The 17,968-nt window shown below is 36.9% G+C and overlaps 2 protein-coding genes across 11 annotated transcripts in view; both read right to left on the reverse strand.

Annotated features, from left to right (window-relative positions):
- Positions 1 to 1,394: 1,394 nt before the first annotated feature.
- On the reverse strand, positions 1,395 to 4,114 carry FGFBP2 (fibroblast growth factor binding protein 2). The gene is made up of 2 exons (XM_057426667.1): positions 2,588 to 4,114; positions 1,395 to 1,768 (listed from the first exon to the last, which is right to left on the reverse strand). The coding sequence occupies exon 1, from the start codon at positions 3,225 to 3,227 to the stop codon at positions 2,601 to 2,603; it is 627 nt and encodes a 208-aa protein (XP_057282650.1). The 5' UTR covers positions 3,228 to 4,114; the 3' UTR covers positions 1,395 to 1,768; positions 2,588 to 2,600.
- Positions 4,115 to 5,848: 1,734 nt separating this feature from the next.
- Positions 5,849 to 17,968, reverse strand: part of PROM1 (prominin 1) — a 63,061-nt gene continuing 50,941 nt past the window's right edge. For 4 of the 10 annotated variants that reach the window (XM_057426621.1, XM_057426623.1, XM_057426620.1 and 1 more), the window contains 10 exons: positions 16,193 to 16,285; positions 15,441 to 15,458; positions 14,804 to 14,857; positions 13,238 to 13,318; positions 13,076 to 13,144; positions 12,456 to 12,548; positions 10,829 to 10,944; positions 9,660 to 9,728; positions 7,538 to 7,578; positions 5,849 to 7,306 (listed from right to left, as the gene is read on the reverse strand). In XM_057426621.1, coding sequence (XP_057282604.1) covers positions 7,560 to 7,578; positions 9,660 to 9,728; positions 10,829 to 10,944; positions 12,456 to 12,548; positions 13,076 to 13,144; positions 13,238 to 13,318; positions 14,804 to 14,857; positions 15,441 to 15,458; positions 16,193 to 16,285 — 612 coding nt within the window. In that variant the 3' untranslated portion in view covers positions 5,849 to 7,306; positions 7,538 to 7,559. Of the gene's footprint in view, positions 7,307 to 7,537; positions 7,579 to 9,659; positions 9,729 to 10,240; positions 10,400 to 10,828; positions 10,945 to 12,455; positions 12,549 to 13,075; positions 13,145 to 13,237; positions 13,319 to 14,803; positions 14,858 to 15,440; positions 15,459 to 16,192; positions 16,286 to 17,968 lie in introns of those variants that run through there. The other 6 variants (XM_057426624.1, XM_057426622.1, XM_057426628.1 and 3 more) reach the window with 4 other exon arrangements.

The raw sequence follows: 17,968 nt of genomic DNA on the forward strand, positions 1-17,968 counted from the left end.
TGCTCCAGTGAAATAAGAGTTCCCCAGGAAATAGTGCACTAGCAGTGCACCTCTACTAAGTGGAATCAACAATGGCCACATATTAAAGACTGTATCATCACGAGTTCTACAAGTGTCAGACAACTTTGCTGCCTTCTATGCTCCATGCATATACATAAGAGTCTTCTGCTAGTAAATCAATGAAACCTCTTTGCTGCTGCTATCAGTACAGTGGGCGACTTACTCTGCCAGACTTCTCTAAATGCAAAGCACCGTCTCATTTTTGAGGGCATTACTGTTGTAGTGGATACTATGGCAAAACAGTCACTCTCCAGTCGATAAGCATCATACAAGAAACGTTTTAAAATGTTTTTGAAAGCACATCTCAAGGAAATCCTCAACCTCCCCTTAGTGTTTCCAAATAGTTCCCGTTGTAGTTGATGAATGCAATTGATGTTTGCAAATGGATTACATTATTTTCTATGACAAATAAGTGAATAGGTGTACTGCGACATTTTTTATATACCCACTGCACAAGAGCCTGGCAAGGCTTATCATTGAAGTTATAAATGAAGATTAACCACATTAGATTTAAGGCTGACAAAAATACAGACTTGAGTGTGCATGTTACCAGCAGCCAAGCTCTATTTCTCCAATGATCCCGTGTTCACTGCTTACTGTTCCTTTCCATATCTTTTCAAGAGGCTTGGGAACAGAAAATTATTCCAGTTTTGGTATAAGGTACAAAGTTTAATGATTAGACAATTACAATCTGGAATTATCAAGTGAGAATTACAAACCTGTGAGTAAAACTGGAGAAGTACTGAAGTGTAACACCCTGCAGAAACTGTTAACAGTAACTATAGAGCACCACTAATTTCTGTGGTATGAAGTTTTTCCAGTTATATCCCTGCTGTGAAGCTCCCTTGGGAATAGAAGGGATTACTCTTAAAAAATAAACTGAATATAAATCTCTGACAACAGGCTATTAGGTCTGCTTTGTGTTTTGATGAGATTTATGCAAGTGCCCAAGTGAAGAGATGCAAATTACCTTTCAGAATATTTACTGAACCCAAACAGTACTATTTCCACTAACAGATGCTAGTAACAGTGAACTCTGCAGATGCATCACAGACAAACACTTCTGATCCTCTTGTGTTTGGAAATGTATTCTTACATTTCTCTTCTACTTCTCCAATCCTTCCTCCCTGCTCTCTGTAACTTATCATTGCAATATAAATGTAATAACACTGAAAATATTAATATTAATGAAAACACATTCACAGTGGGAAAGTAATGACTCAGGCTTGTAACTTCTCTTACACATTCCACCAATAATCTCTTAAGAAACAAGCATCAAATACCATGACCTTATACAAGTAGCACCATTTAAAATTGTAAGAAAGCACACTGAATATGTTTTTATACATTTTATTGCTTGTAATAACTGTAGCATCATTTACAGCTTTCATTTCCAACACATCAAAGAGAATCAGCACAAACAAAAACCTATCCAAGCTCAGCACTGCTGAAGTGGAACCTTGGTTATATAAGCGCTGTACACCTTGGTGTGCAACAGACCTAAGAACAGTCAGTTCATCCAAACACTTTAAGTACAGTCACTCCAGCTTCATGCATTTTTCAGGGCTGTCCCAAGTTTCATTTTAGGGGTGCAAAAAGAAGATTAAGCTACAAGATTTACAGAGATGACTCACTTTTAAAACAAAATTCTTACGTCTAAATTATTAAACTACAGCAAGGGCCCTTCTTCAGCTGTAAAAATTTTGCTCTGCAAAACAAAGAAGAAAACAAGATTAGACACATTGCTGCATCAAGCACAAGAAAGATCAGCAGCAGCCTAAAGACTTGCTGGTTCATGCTGCATCTATTCTCATTTCTGTCAAAATTGTGCCAGATTCAGTCACCAGCTCCTGAGCTGAAATGGAAGTAGATATAAAACCAATCACTTCCGCAAGGGCTTTGTCTTTTTAAATCCTGGCTGAAAACCTGAGACTTGCCTGACAAGCGCCTGCATGCAATCCCCTACTATCTGCACAGAAACTTGCAGAGTCTCAAACCAAGACAGTCCATTTGGTTTTACTCATTTCTTTTAGTTGTTTATGAACTACTTCTTAAAATGAAAGTTATTATTAACTAGCCATTGTGATGAACAAGCTTTATCCTCTGATTTCTTAATGTAGGTATAAATCGTTCTAGCTGATGCATTTGTTATTTAGCTTACCTCACTGGCTTAAATACGAAAGTCAGCACAAGAAGGAAGGAGTAACAGAAGGCAGAAAACAAGCCCAATTCAAACAGGTAGAACTGAAATACCATAGAATTAATAATAGATAGAACAAACATCTCAGTACGCACTGAAGACCCCACAGGAGGCTGTGAGGTAGTCCTTAACTAGCAACATCACTGAAGTTTAAGTTGTCCAGCCCCTCAGAAGCCACAGTACAGACTTTGCCATGTTAGATTTCAGTAAATGAGCCTAGAACCTCCCTCCCCCACCTCTAAAAGACCCCCAGGATCAAAATTAAACAAAATTACAACAGGATTACGCTTAGGTATATTCTGCTGTGCTTCAAGGTGGGAGTTTTACCTGAAGTGAACCCTTAACCTCTGAAGATTCCAATAATGTAGGAGCAGAAACCATGCAGGGATTCCCAGCAATGTTCCCGGGCCAGCTTCATTGCTTCTGTTTCATTTTCAGACCCTTGACTATGTTGGGTTGGTTTTGTAAGTGGTAGTATTGGAGGTTTTAATATTTTCTTAATAGAGCTTTTCCCTGCTCCCCTTCCAGAAGTGGAAGTTTTCTGGACTGATCTGACTTGGTTTGCTGCATCTCCTGGTTCCATACCAGCAGCTATTTGCTTCATGAGAGCTTCTGAGGGAGCCTTTTGGCACATGGTGATCTTCAACACTTGTGTGGATTCGCAGGCATGCGGGAGCTTTCTAAGTTCCATGGCGATCTGGTTCCAGTAAATCTTTGGGTTGTTTGTGAAAGCACGACAGACTGATGGCTTGCCAGTGAATTCACACCAGTAGGTCACGCCTTGGCTTCTGCATTCAATTCTAAGTTTCATCTCCTCATCCCCACTCATGCTCATTGTGCAAACATCTTTGGTTTTAGTCCGAAAATTGATTACTTCACCGTTGCTTCTTTTCTTTGGCTTCAACTTCTGTCCCAATCCTCCCATGCCACAGATCACTACTAGGAAAAGAAGAGCAAAACTCTTCATGGTGAGAGGAGATGACTGAGATCCTTGGGCAACACGATCCAAAATACGTGAAAGCAGTAAGTGGCTGCTCACAATTTAAAGGCTTGGTGCACAAAGGAGCCTCTTACCAGTGGAACATGGGACGGAAGGTTTATTTTTTTTTTAATAAAAATAATAAATCACACTTCAGTAAGCATGTGCCATAATTTATAGCCTGAGGGAGTGTCAAATAACCTGTGAACCCCCAAGAAGGTAACAGGACAAACCTTGTAAATGCAGTTAAATATAGAGTGATAGTTGTATAACTGAGAAGCACATTCCTATCCAGGATGAACATGTCATATTTGATTTGAACAGATATTTTCCATTCTCCAGCTGCTTTATAGCCAGCTATCTTCATGCCAGAGCTTGTAAGACCATACTGAAGTAAAAACAGATGAAAGTGCCAAAGCAATCTATGCCGCTACATCTGGGTGATTAAAATGTGTCTTACTAATAAAGGCTGATTTGTGGAATGGGTTTTCTGTGGATTTGTACAGTAAGGATCCAACGTTAACACTTCATCAGCACATGACACATGTCAGCACAGTGGGGACACGTTGAAGAATCAAGTGCACATTCTTTGAGCTGTGAAAGATTTTTAGACTTGCAGTTTTCAAGCATGTTAAGAAATAAAGGTTTAGCAAAATAAGATATTACAGGCCTAAATATAAACCAAACATTTGGAAGTGTATCACCATTGTCACACCATGGGTTGTTTACAGCCAAAGGAGCAAGACAACAGAGTTAGCTTATCATGGCTTTCAGCAGCAGGGAAGAGACCCCAGAGTATGTCAGATATTTGTGTTTTATCACCTTCCACTTTTTTTCTAAATAGGTATTTTCCTGTTCATAATAAATGAGCTGTAAAACTGAAACTGCCGTAAAACTGCCATAAAACAAAGGCAAGAGAACAGAAATGTATTACTGCAGAGTCCTGTACTAGCAGTTTCTGCTACAGCAAGTAAAAGCAGAGCTAAGGAAAATCATGGTAACTTTCTTGGCATCCAGGAGGTCATGAGAAGAATCCCTTCCAAAATTCTGCAAGCCACAGTACATTTCTGGCTAATAAGACCCCAGCAGACATGTATGATACACCAAGTCTGACCTGAACAGCTTCTGGAATAGTGAGCATATAATTTAAGTATGCTTGAATAACTGGGGTGCTAGAAACCCTGGGTATAAGAATGGCCATACACAATGGAATAGAACACTATTTTGTATACCTAGCAGTTCAATACGTATTGATAAAGAAAATAACAAGGTAAAACCATTCATTGAACACAGACAGTGAAGCAGAACAGAAAACTAAAATTGCAAAAGGTGCTTCTCTAATACTTGACACTAGAGTCCCTGGCTGATGTGGCATCCCAGCTTGTCCGGGAGTTGTCTGCTTCAAGATGCAACCACTTGGAACAGCCATTTTGGGTATCCTGAACCTCATTCTTCCAGTGAACATGCCATGAAGTTCCCCATGACTAAACACCATTTGTTAGAGAGAACAGCATAGCTTTCTTTCCATCTCCTCTCTAAGGCAATTTTAATCACATTTTTAGTAGAGGTCTCATTTCTATCTTTTTGCCATTTGCTCCCCCCAACTGTCTCTTTCAAAGGACAGCCTTAGGAGTCTCAAGTTTTAGGAGAAACAGCAATGGTACAAACCTACTTCAGATTCACAATTCACTCTTCTATTGTTTTCTGGAGGTCTTCTTGCCCAACATCCAGCCAGCCAGAAGAATCTTGTTGCCTACCTCACACTTCATTTCACCGCACCTTCATTTCAAGAATTTAAAATCCCTACTGCAAACAGTCAAATAACTATTAATATTTGACAAACAAATGTATTATTTACACTTGGTTATGCATAACAGCACTGACAGTTCCTAGGTTAGAAACTAAAGCCATTCATCTCTCTTGTTCTAATAGTTGTTAAAAAGTTCAAAACTACTTAAAAGTTACTTTATACCAGTTTCAGACCTATTGTTCTGAAAGTTTTTAAAGTGCAATCATGGAAACAAAACAGACTACAAGGACCAATACCAAAGTTTGGACTCAAGAGCACTGGTATATTTATGTATTACAGTTAATATGTTAATGATCAGTGTTTGTCTTGCTCCCATCTGGCATGTGTGCCCCATCTGCCTGTGCATCACATGAAACAGCTCCTGGTCTGTTGTACCAGTGGAAAACAACTGTCCTTTTACAAGTTAAGTCAGGATGCCAGCAGTGAACTACAGGAGCAGAAGAACCGGCAAATATTTAATTCTGCTGTCACTGCTGCAGCACCACCACCAACAGGCAAGTGGTAACACCTTGAGCACTTGCAGGTTATGTGGGTATCCTCTACAACTCATTAGCTCAAATCCTTCCATCTCTGCATAATCTCTACAGAAGATGGAAGCTCCCCCACTCAATATTCTTTCAGTTCTTCCTGCTTCAATTCTTAGTCTCTTATGTTGCTTAAGCTAAAGTCATTAACAGAAGTCAAATATAGCAGAAATACTTAATCATGGTAAAAAAAATTATTTTCATAAGAAGTTAACTCAGTTCATATCTTCTGAGACAGGTCTACGCAACAAAACAACTGAGAATCAAACATCAGGTAGTTAAGCAACTTCTTTTTTATTTAAATGAACTGGGAAACTGGGAATTTTCTCAAATTAAAAATAGAAACTTTTAAAAATCTGCAGTTCTGAACATTACATATACACATATGCTACATACTGGCAATTAGAAATGTTTTCATTTATGACCTAAAAATGAAAAATTTAAGGTTATTCCAGGTTAAAGACTGGTATCGCTTTTCAGCATGTCTTAACAATTACATGACTGTTTGACAGAATTACCCCTACTTCAAGCCAACGAAACTTGTTGGAAACAAAGTTAACAATACTGACATATGAAGAGACAATATTTTAGATCGATATACACAATTAATTCACCCACCTTAATGTTTTACTCTAGTAACAGAGATACTTTTGGGCCTTGTTGATGAATTCTGGTGTTAATTCAGCAATGCAACTGTATGCCTAAATTCAAGGCAGTAACTCTAGTAGTAGAAATGTTAACTCCAATTGTAAAACACATTTGAGTTTCAGTATTAGAAATCATATTTTTAAAATATTTAGCAAAAATAATATTGCTGCCCCCTGAAAGAGTCACAGCTTAACAGTGGTGTTATTAAGAACATCACAGAAGTGAGTGTGAATGAGGAAAAGGGAGGCAGAAAATGTAAAGCATTCTAAAAATCACCCACATATGGCATTTCTCATGCTCTTTTTGAGTACTACTGAACTCTAGAAAGCTTAGCTTTTGCACTATATTATGCATCACGGACACTCCCAACCCTCCCACCCAAAGAGTTGCAAAACAAACTTCTCCCAAAAAAATTCCCTTTTAGGTCTACACTGCGAAACCCACTAAATACTAAATATTTTTTTTTAAAAAAGAGGGAGCAAAACGAAACTGCAACTGAAGTTTTCAGAGACACAAAGAGACACTGTGGATCCCATTACACTTCAAATTTAGTCCAAAGTGACCATTCAAGAGCACCAAATAGCAACACTGATCATGCTGGTAAATTTGTGAAGAGCACTATACAAGATTAAAATCTTAACTAAACACTCAAGTCTTAAGAAAAATGTATATACAAAAGTCTCTGTATATAAAATGCATTTTTATGTAAACGTGTATGCACTGTTTTTAACACAAATCAACAATTTAAGAACTTGACCAGTTGTCAGAGGATTGCTAGGCAAAGACTGTTAATCTAATTAATTTATATACTGTGATGTAAGGTAAAAAGCCCAGTGTAAAAAAGTAAAAAACAAAAACCATTTTAATTCAAGCTTTGAACAGTGGTATTTAAGAGGCAGTGCCCTGATTGCAAGATATTCTGTACAGTAGTCTATGGCATAACATTCAACAGTACAATTGGGATTTACAGTATGGGCGACATAAAATGAGTGGCTCAGGATTTAGAAGATGAATGCAAATGCCAATACACTTGGAAGAATAATGATATATTCCCACAGAAGAATCTCGAGCCTCATTTATATAGCCTGGAAATAAACACAAAACCAATTCAGGGAATCTTTATGAAGACAGAATTATAATGTAATTTAAGTAGAATTAGGCATAGATTTTTCACATGGGTATCAATATGGTTCAATAAGTAGGTTATTTTTTACTTTTACAACTTAAAACACTCATGTTATGGAAAGCAGAGCAGCCTTCTTAAAAATAGTACAGTAGTAATAACCTAGAATTGACTTTAAAAGCTCATCACTTACCCCTTCGTGTTTCCAGTATGTGTTACCACTGTTCCACAGAGCTATACGAGAAAAAAAACACAAACCAAAACCATCATTTTTTTTTGCCCATGAGTGGAACAGAAATACCGCGTCTGAGTAAGGTGAGACAAGCTCAGTTGGCATGAACTATTCTCAAACTTGTACCCACTTAAGCAAGAATTTTTCCAAAGAGGAGGAAACAGATTCATGGATTTCTCCACCAACCTTTCTTTATTATCTTTTTTATCTTTGTTTCATGATAGGAAGAAATGTTTGGATTACTATTCACCACCACTCCTTTGAGAACATAACCTAGCCTCCCATTTTGCTCTCATAAAAGCAGTGGCTGTATTTGAGGCTACTTGTATCTTTGGCACACACATAAAAACACTTGTGTGAGATACCTAGAGATATTGTATTTAGATATTTCATACTTATAAAGAAAAATATTGGCTTCTCCTTCCAGCAAAATAATCCATCTGATTCTGAAGGACAAAAAATCCCTGTGGGATTCTTCACACGTGCAAAAGTGCAGGTGTACAGAAATCTATTTGAATTCATGTCTCAAAGTGTCTTCCAAAATAATTTATAGGAAACGAGAAAAAGGAAGGATAGCGTAAGAGTGAAGAGTTTGCCAAAATGAAAATTAGAAACAAGACTATGTGCTGCAGGAATCCCAGAATGAGAAATTCAAAAAGCATGTCTCACTCAATTAGCAGTTTTTCAAATTATGTCAACATACAGAAGTCAGCACTGCTGAACCTCTACATTTTATTATGGCAGCCCATTTTGAGTAACTTAAAACTTAAGATTTAAGAAAATAAAGTCAAGACTGAACTAGTGGGTCTTTGTTTAAATGATTCTTTTAGGTTAGTAATTTTTAGCTTATGCAGGAGCACTGTATTAATCACTATTCATCAATCACCGAAATATCACAGAAAACATGCTATGAATGTCAAGAATATTAACATTCATATTAAAGATTCAAAGATCAGAAAGGTGCTTCTAAGGCCTGAACAATTATTAGTTTCCTTTTATGTAAAATATCAAAAGACCTTAGCACTGAAAGTCCTTAGATATGCCAGAAGAAAGTATTTTTGAATTAAACACATAGTAGGTTTTAATATTCAGAGAGTACCCTTAAGTTGCAGAACATATCATGACAATTGTAACTGTAAGTATCCCTAAAAGTATTGTTATATATAAAAATTTCCTTCAGAAGAAATCAAGATTTGGTTAGCAAATTAATTATTGTTAAATAGAGTTCTAATGAATAATAACATACACCTGATTCAGCCACAAAATCTGGCATGACTTCCAAACTGTGAGTTCTCTTGCTATTTACCCATTATGAAAGGAATTTCTCTACTAATACTCAACCTGTACTATCAGTCACGAGGTCGCAAGTTAAGGCACAGTGAGCATAGATTTCAATTTTAAGTTAGATCCTTCCTTAAGCAACTCAGATATTTTGCAACCCTAACTATCAAAACTGTGGGACACTCTATGGTGTCCCTATGGAAACTGAAAGTCTCACAGTAGCTAAGGTTTTACAGCACAGAAGTTGGAGATACAGAAAAGAACTCCAATCCCCTTCTTTGTAAACAAAACTTGACTTTCTTATTTTGTGACATTACACTAGTTCTACCCATGCAGAAACACCCACTTTCTCTGTTTGTGTTTTCTGCATGTCCTGCATCACCTGCCTTTTCCACAGGAAAAACTACTCTTGTCACAATCCAAGAAATGAAACAATTTGGGATTAAGAATGCATTCCATCCTATCACTTTCAATGACTATCAGAGTATTTTAACGTGTTTATCAATTTAGGACCACCCACTGGCCTAGATGAATACCTAATCAACTGGATTTTAAGATCTAATTTTGGCAATTACTGTGTTAAGTTGCTGGAAATGACGACAATATCTGCTGCTACGTAAAGAATATTGGAGAAATATAAATCATACAAATTTTCTATAGTGAGTAACCATGCAAAAAAAAAAAACAAACACCCCACATATATAAGTGATTCTCTTTAAAACGTGCAGAAAAGTGGATAGGTGACTAATATAGTAGATTAAGTAAGGACACATGAAGGCATGCAGTTTCAGACTTGGTTTACCTTGTAAAAACAGGATTGTGTATACCATATAAATGCTCTTTATGATAACCATTATTACCATTTTCCGTACTGTAATAAAATAAATACACCAAGAAAGACCATGTTAACTATAAAATGTGCTATGTACAGTATGGCTTCTAAGACATGTACATGGATGTCAGTATTATGTGCAAAGATAAACTGTATCTGTACAATAGAACATACTTTTCCTTTATAACATTCAGGAGTTGTGGTATAATTATAATTTAATATTTTTAAATACTTTTATATATTCTCCAAAAATTAAGTATTTTGGTATTCTTGAATTGGATATTCTAATATAACCTATATTGTCTGGTGAAACAGAACACGTTACCTCATTTGAGGCAACAAGTTACATGAAAAAATATAAACCCTCCCACCAGAATAATTGTAACAAATACCAGCAAAAATGTCTTACATTTTCATGGGTATGGTTTCACCACTAAAAAACACAGAAAAGGAGGAGTAATTAACTAGACACTAATAAGTGAGTAATTTTAGCTGTACATGCCTGTTTCTGCTCCACTGACTAGTGAATGTGTTTCATTACACAGTGTATGATGTGTGATGACCAGTGTGAAAACTGAGAAATGCAGTGCACAGGCTAACTGAACAATGAGCAAAACCAAAGAGTAGAAAACAGTGAAAACAAAACTGATGGGAAAATGTGCAAGAACAGTTATCATAAAGTAAAATGCCAAGTCCCTGAGACAGAGGAACTGCAATTGAAAAAGGAAAGACTTGTTAGGAATAACTAAGACAGAAAGAAAGCAAAAAATTCATTCAAGAAGATTACAAAGCAGGCATAATTCACCTTAACAGGTTACTTAGCAAAGCTAATCACTTGTACATTTAGAATACATTTATATAATCACTGTACATGAAGCTCTGAAAACCTCATTCTGAAATAAGTTTCTCAAAGTCAGGGCTGACACTATCTGCACAGAGTCACAGCAAGTCAAGGCAACCACATCCCACCTGCACAAAGCACTGTGCAGGCACCAACCCAAACCTGCAATACTTTACAAGAACATACAGTTCTAATCTGAAAGTGCAGAAGGTCTCAGGATTATAGTGCCTTCATGTGAGATACTACAAAAATATTTCAATACATGTGCCATTTAGCTTACTTAGGAGTATATACTTACTCATCATATACATCCTCTGTATCCATTCTACGATAGTATTTGGAGAGTTTCACAGCAAAAATTATGGCAGGAATTAAAAATATTGAAGAGCCTCCCAAACCAAACCAGAAGGTATTCTGAAACAGAGCAGAATCCAGGAAAAAGACACTGACATTCTAATCATTTTACTGGAAGAACACAGCCAAAATTAGTGGCACTGGCCTCATGGATTATCTGAAGCTCCTTATACTACATGGGGTAGGGCATGTTAGGTATTCTCTACTGTCAATGTGAACTAAAGTAAGAACAGCACTGTCCTCAAATGTAACCAAATAGAAATGTGTCTGAAGTTGCTCAAAGCTACACAGCCATAGTGCCCTAACTTATTTCAATGTACTCAGCCTTGGGCGAGAAAGTAATTTTGCATCTCAGCATTAATTTACCAGTCACATTTTTTCTTTCTCCTTTCTTGGTATTTTAAAGTATTCATCTTTCTCATGGTTCTTTCTCAAAATCCAAGTTTCCAGCACTTTTTCAAGGTACTTTTAAACTTGCTAACTGCAGCCTGTTTGTGTAACTGATTTCATTATCATACAGTTGAACTGAGTTATCACCAGATGTTAAAAAGATCATTTTTCAAATTTGATTTGTATTGGCTGGAGGCATTGTGACTTTCAAGTGACTCTGCTAAGTTCTATCATCAGGAAAATTATGGTCCATCTCCCACCAGATGGTTAGTGGCTACACAAAGGAGAACAGAAGCTCTGTAACATGCGAGATAATCGATGATTCTGCCAGGTTAGGAGGTTTATGGGGTTAAGCATTATCAAGATTGAGCATTTTGTGGTTAAAGCACTATCAGGGTTCGAATGCTTTGGCTTTGATTGATTATACACATTTACTCTTGATATAATTAGGACCCTGCTACAAGTGCCATAAAGCTAAGCAATAGCTAGGAGATATTTTAGGCAGTTTCCAGACATGGTTTCTTATGCTCTTTTTAATACATACTGCCCTCTTTCCAAGCTCTTTTGGCAAGATGAAAAACCAATACTGCCCTTATCTATTGCAACCAGTCATGTTCCAAGTCTCCACTGTATAGGAATGTATCAAGGTCTGCTGCAAGTCAAATGATAAAACCTCATTCAGGTTTTCTAGATTCCAGGGAAGATACCTGAGAAAGCTTTTCCTTCCCATTTCTCACTCGCTTCCTTCCCCCACTCCCTCTCCTTAAGTCAGAAACATTTACAGCTGAAACTTCAGATCTTTATGCTTTTCCATTTCAAGGTCACTCAGAACCAAGTAATCAAACAGAAAACCAGCTATTTTTTCCAAGATCTTTTATTCCAAACCAGTAGTACTGTATTTACTTTGCAATTCAAGTGGTAAGAAATTTAATAAGAATAGTTAATTTTACAACATTCTTGCTAATAGAAGCCTAAGTTTACAGGGAAGATAAAACAAGTCCAGAACTGGTTTGGCTTTGGATTTGATCCAGATCTGAACTTTTTTTTTTCCCCTGCATAACTTTGAACGTGACACTTTATTGTCATACTTCAGAACAGCCTAGCCAGAATAATTAAATGCAGATGTACATTCAAAGAATTTCCCACTGCCCCAGTTCTGAATAACAGAAAATATTCCTTACCACAGAATCAATTATATAGCTGCATAGAAAAATATCTACTGCTGTATCTATCACATTGGCAATAGGCTTGCATGCTGCTACCTCCATGGCAATCTGAAAGACATTAAGAAAATAAGCATATAGTTCAAAGTATGTAACAGAATAAAATAAGAATCTCAAAACTTGCTACAGATTATAGCTACAGATGCTATTAAATTGTTTTCTCTCACCCTATCAAATTCCAATGAGGGTATGCTATCAACTGAACAACTCTAAAACCTCAGCTTACTTTCTTAAAGGCAGCAGCTGAAGAAAGAAAAATCAAAAAAGATGCTAATGACATCAATTTGAACTGTGCAGTATTAGCACAAATGCTAATGGCAGATTTCAATCTAGCCCTGGGAAAAAAAAAACGTAGTTTTTACATCTTATTCCAATCAACACAACTCATCATTTCTGTTCTATTTCAAAAACAACAGAACTATTTACAGAAGACAAGTTTTCCCCTTCATAGTAAGTACAAATCTCTTACAAACTGAAACTATAAAACATACTATCAAAGCAACATGATCATTATTATCATCTAGATTTTTCACATTCTTTTCAAACACAGCTTCTCTCATGAAGTTAATGCATCTTACCGACTCCTTGACCCACTCAATGTATTGCTCAAAGTAGCCAACAATGGTATCCATGTACTTTTTCGTCTCCTAGGAACAGAAAACAGTGAAGTGAATAAAAGTAAATGAAACTTTATCTCCATGAAATCATAAATTAATGTACTTTAATTAACTAAAGCTCACCTGTACAATAACTAGAGAAGCGTTGTTATTTATGAGAAGCTGGGCAGCATTAACAGCGCTTATGACATTTTTCACCTTAACCTGGAGAGGAAGAGACAGCATTTAATATAAATAAGTAACTTTCACGCTGTTACAATGGCTCTGCAGTCATTTTTGGGACCCTATTCTCTTTAAAAACCAATGTTACTGTCCTGTCAAAACATGCAAATCCAGACAGAACATGAGCCAGCCTATAGATTCAAGATCACCTGACAAAATTCTCTCACTACTAAGAAAGGAGGACATTAATAATTATAAACAGTATCTTTTCCTGAATCCTATTACCGATTTATATACTAGATCAGCTTTCTCTTCCATTCTCTTTCCTTTCTGTAAAAGTAGAAATACATTCATCAATGTAGTATATAATGTTACAGACACATACAGTGCACAGCAAGAATACCGTGCCTGTATTACTATTACAACTCTTACTTACTAGAGTATGATTCTATACAGCTGGAACATGCTGCTAATCAACATGCAAAAGGACTGAGACACTTCTTCAATGCATGTGCAACCCTATTAAGTCTCTCAAAGAACACACACAAAGGATAACGTACATACAGCTTGAAACTGTAGAGGTGTTTCCCAAATACACTTACAGGTCAAACACTGTTATCAGCACCTGATTTCATGACTTCTTAGCCCCACCTTCCAGGTTCAAATCACAGATTCTAAAGGAAACCTAGCTCATCTGCTGCTGTGGACAGGTGAAAACCATAATGGGAAGAACTGGGTTAGGTATAGCCCATCAAGCTGTTGCGACTATGACTCTTAAGTGCTAGCTAGTGTGGCTGGATTCTTGCTAGCAGAGCCAAGGGAGGCTGGTGGCAACAGAAAGCTTTGCTGCAGAAAAGTAACCATCCTGCTGCTTATTCTCCCAAGTCCAGCAGGCTGTGAAGGCAGCAGTCCCATTGTGTGGACATGAGCTGCTACTTAGAGAGGAAACACGGCTGTCCTGGGGAAGCCTCTACACAGGTCCAGACTCCCACAGCAAGGCTGAAGCTGCAGAAGCAGGAAGGTAACAAGTTCTATGCTAAAGAAACAGGCCCCTGGGAGCTGGATGTTGGACAAGATGTAGTTGGACAAGACATGTTAAGCTCTCTTTTCTCAGCTGAATTTTTGTAGTTTACTTCTTGGTTGTCTTCCCCCCCAACTCCCCACGTTTTGCATTCAAGGATTCTAGAAAAAACAACTACAGTTTTAGGAGAATGAGTAACACACCACATGGAACTGAAGTCTAGTTTTCCACGTGACAATTCAGTTTAAAAATCACGTTTAAAAAAAAAAAAAAATCCCAACTTTTTCTTTTCTTTTTTTCTTTTCCCCTCTGTAAGGAAGGGAAAGCCAGGGTAGAAAATAGAAAAAGCTGTACACAAGAAATATCTGAATCCCTGCTACTACTTCAATGCACTCCCAATAACAGAACAGCTAGAAATAGCTGTACTGAAAATATATGCCCTGCATATGCGGTGAATGGACTTAAAACACATAAAAATGTTCCTGTTGCCAGAAAGAAAAGTTTACCATAAGTTCAGATGATGTCCTCTTCAGTAACCGGATGCTCTGATTTAAAGTGCTCTATTAGAAAGGAGGGGAGAAAAAAAACATTCAAGTCACTGCTACAGGTAAGAGCCCATCTCTTTTAATATTATATACATACTTCGATCTTCTCTAGATTACTTCATATAATACAATATATCACACTATATATAGTAACAACAGTTGTATTAAAATGAATATGACTTTTTATAAGAGCAAGTAGTGATAGGACAAGAGGTAATGGCTTTAAATTGAAAGAGGGTAGATTTAGATTAGACATAAGGAAGAAGTTCTTCCCTGTGAGCGTGGTGAGGCACTGGCACAGGTTGCCCAGAGAAGCTGCGGCTGCTCCATCCCTGGAAGTGTTCAAGGCCAGGTTGGATGGGGCTTTGAGCAACCTGGTCTAGTGGAAGCTGTCCCTGCCTCTAGCAGGGGTTTGGAACTATATTATCTCTAATAATCCCTTCCAAACCAAACCATTCTATGACTCTTACGCACTGTGTACTGGAAGACTTTAGATTTAACTAAGATTTATTTGGAGTGAAGAGAGAACGGTTAAAATCAGAACCAAGCATTCAGAAAATTCTATAACGTGCAATTTCAGAAGGGAAAAAGCACTTACCCTAGCTTTAACATATTTCTTGACAGTCGGTTTTGTAAAAGGAAAAAGAGATGAGAATAATTAGGAGTTAATTAGGAAGAACAGCATAGAATTAGACTGGAAGAGAAGACTTTACGTTTTTCTACCAGAGGGCTTTGATAGGGCAGGAACACTGTATCAGATGATAGAATAAACTAAAAGTCATCATGTTACCTAGAAGAAAAAGCAACACCTAGCATATACACAGCTTGATACTTATAAGCTTGGCAAAATCAGGCAGAAGCAGCTCTTTCATATCTTTTATGGCATCAATAAAAAATACTTTTCTTTGGTTCTAAATACTCCTGTCAGGAGTTTCCAATTCTAATTAACACTGTTAGGTGATTGCTAATTCCAAGAAATAAAGTGTGAAAATGGTAACTGCTTTTAGTAATGAAGACAAATGCTAAGTAAAAAAAGAAAATGAGTGAATTAGGGTTAAGATTTTGTAAATTTCTCCCATTTCCTACTTTATTCATATATAATCAAAAATAGATATAGAAAAAAATACGGGGAGGAAAAAGGTCATGATTTTAGAAAGCTTTATAAAGTAGTAGTATTACAAGTAGGAAAACTATTTATTAAACACGTACTTTAACCAGATTACTCTTCAGTGATACAGTGAAAATGCAATCTGTGCTTATGTACTAGCAAAAGTCCAGCTTTCTGTATTTAAGATATTTAAAGATTCATATTTTCTGTAACTACATTTTAGTATTGCTTTAATATTTTACCATAGCTTGCTCTAGTGGAATGACTTGCTGGTTATGAATCATTCGAATGTTGTTTGCATGTCCTTTTAAGGCATTTTCCAGTGCTCCTTTTGGCTGTAAAAAACACAATTACGCAGTATTGTTCAGCAGTCTCAAAGCTTTCCAACAAAGCAAGAAACAGTGAAAGTTGCACATTATCCTCATCCATTGCAGAACAGCTGATGCTAACAACGGGATTTGGCAAATTGAATTCTTCAACACAAAGAGAGGAAAAATCACCATATTAGTAATTCAAACCTCAATAACCGAACCAGATACATTATACTGCTTTTCTGGCTATAACATTATCAGCACATATTTAACTGGAGAGAATTTTCACGTAGTGAACTAAGTCATTTTAAATACAGAGGAGCTAGCACATCCCCTCTAACTCGCTGCAAGAACCCTGCAGCATGGCTCCACAGCTGGGATGAGCATTGTCCAGGCACAGTTTTGGGCACTGTGGTCATCACCCTGAGACACACTCTGCTTTCTGAGGGGCACAGAAGTTTCCCAGATGGTAACTTGGAAATGTGTTTGTGGAAGTTACTCTTCATTTCTGCAGCTCCTGCTTTTCAGTCAGAAGATACAAGTTTGTGCCCTGATTTTCAAGACTGACTGCCTGTCTGGAGATCACACTTGTAGCAAAATACCATGGAATTTGATTTTATTCTCAGAAATACATTTCTCTTCCATTTACTTTTGATGGCAAAATCACTTGGCTCCCTGCATACACTCTTGAATACATGCTGCTTATTGTTTTGAAAGTGTACTAACGGCATACCTCAGAGATGTGTTTGCTTCATGTAAGTGGTCAGCTGTGGCACTGAGCTTCAGGATGCTTCATGTACTGCACTGACAAGCTGAATTCCCTCACCTAACAACACCTGTGGGTGGTAGCTCCCTCTTCCATACCCTGACCCAGTGTTTTGATACAAGTTTTATTCCATTTACTCCTTCCAGTATAAAAACATCCATTCAATTTCACGTAAGGTATCAGAAAATACAAACTATAACCCCATGGTTAAACAGAAAATATAAACTATTACCCCATGGGTAAACTATAACCCCATGGTTAATTAATTCCAAACAGTTTTAGTTTATTCTTTAATTGATGGTTCTTGTAAACTTTAAGAGTTAACACTAATAATAAAGCGGGATTACAAAATATTCTTGGAAATCAGTACCAGTTTTGAAACAATCTAATTTTGTACTATGTCATGCTGTTGTGGGGTTTTGGAGGGCTTTTTTTTTTTCTTTTTTTAAGGCATTTCATAGATTACACTAAGGAAGAAATAAAAACATACACTGTGACAGTGAGCACATTTAATACTGTGGTTTTCTTTATCTTCTATATGAAGAAATTACTCTGCCTAATTATTCTCAATTTGAATACTTCTTTTAGATTCTATTACTAAAAATAAAGAAAAAAAAAAAACTATCTACCAGCACAATAAATTTTCCTTTATGGAGCTGTGTAGAATATACCTTTAAAAAGACACCTCAGGCAATTCTATGTAAAGCATAACACATTTGAAGAACCTCAGCTTTCACTCGGAAAATAACCCAAAACATCAGCAAAACCTCCCCACCTGTATAAGGTTCAAAATGGCACAGTAAAAATTGAAAATTGAAGTGAACTCTGGCCGAAGCTACTGGTATCTGTCAAATTTAGCAAACTACATGACTAAACAGGCAACATGTGGCTCACTCGTGGTACTTGGAGAGGATGCTAGCTACAATACAAGAAAAGCTCTG

The sequence above is a fragment of the Pezoporus wallicus genome, unplaced genomic scaffold (genome assembly GCF_028554395.1).
Source record: "Pezoporus wallicus isolate ANWC-B61680 ecotype Strahan unplaced genomic scaffold, APGP_CSIRO_Pwel_v1 scaffold_13239, whole genome shotgun sequence".
NCBI classification, from domain to species: domain Eukaryota; kingdom Metazoa; phylum Chordata; class Aves; order Psittaciformes; family Psittacidae; genus Pezoporus; species Pezoporus wallicus.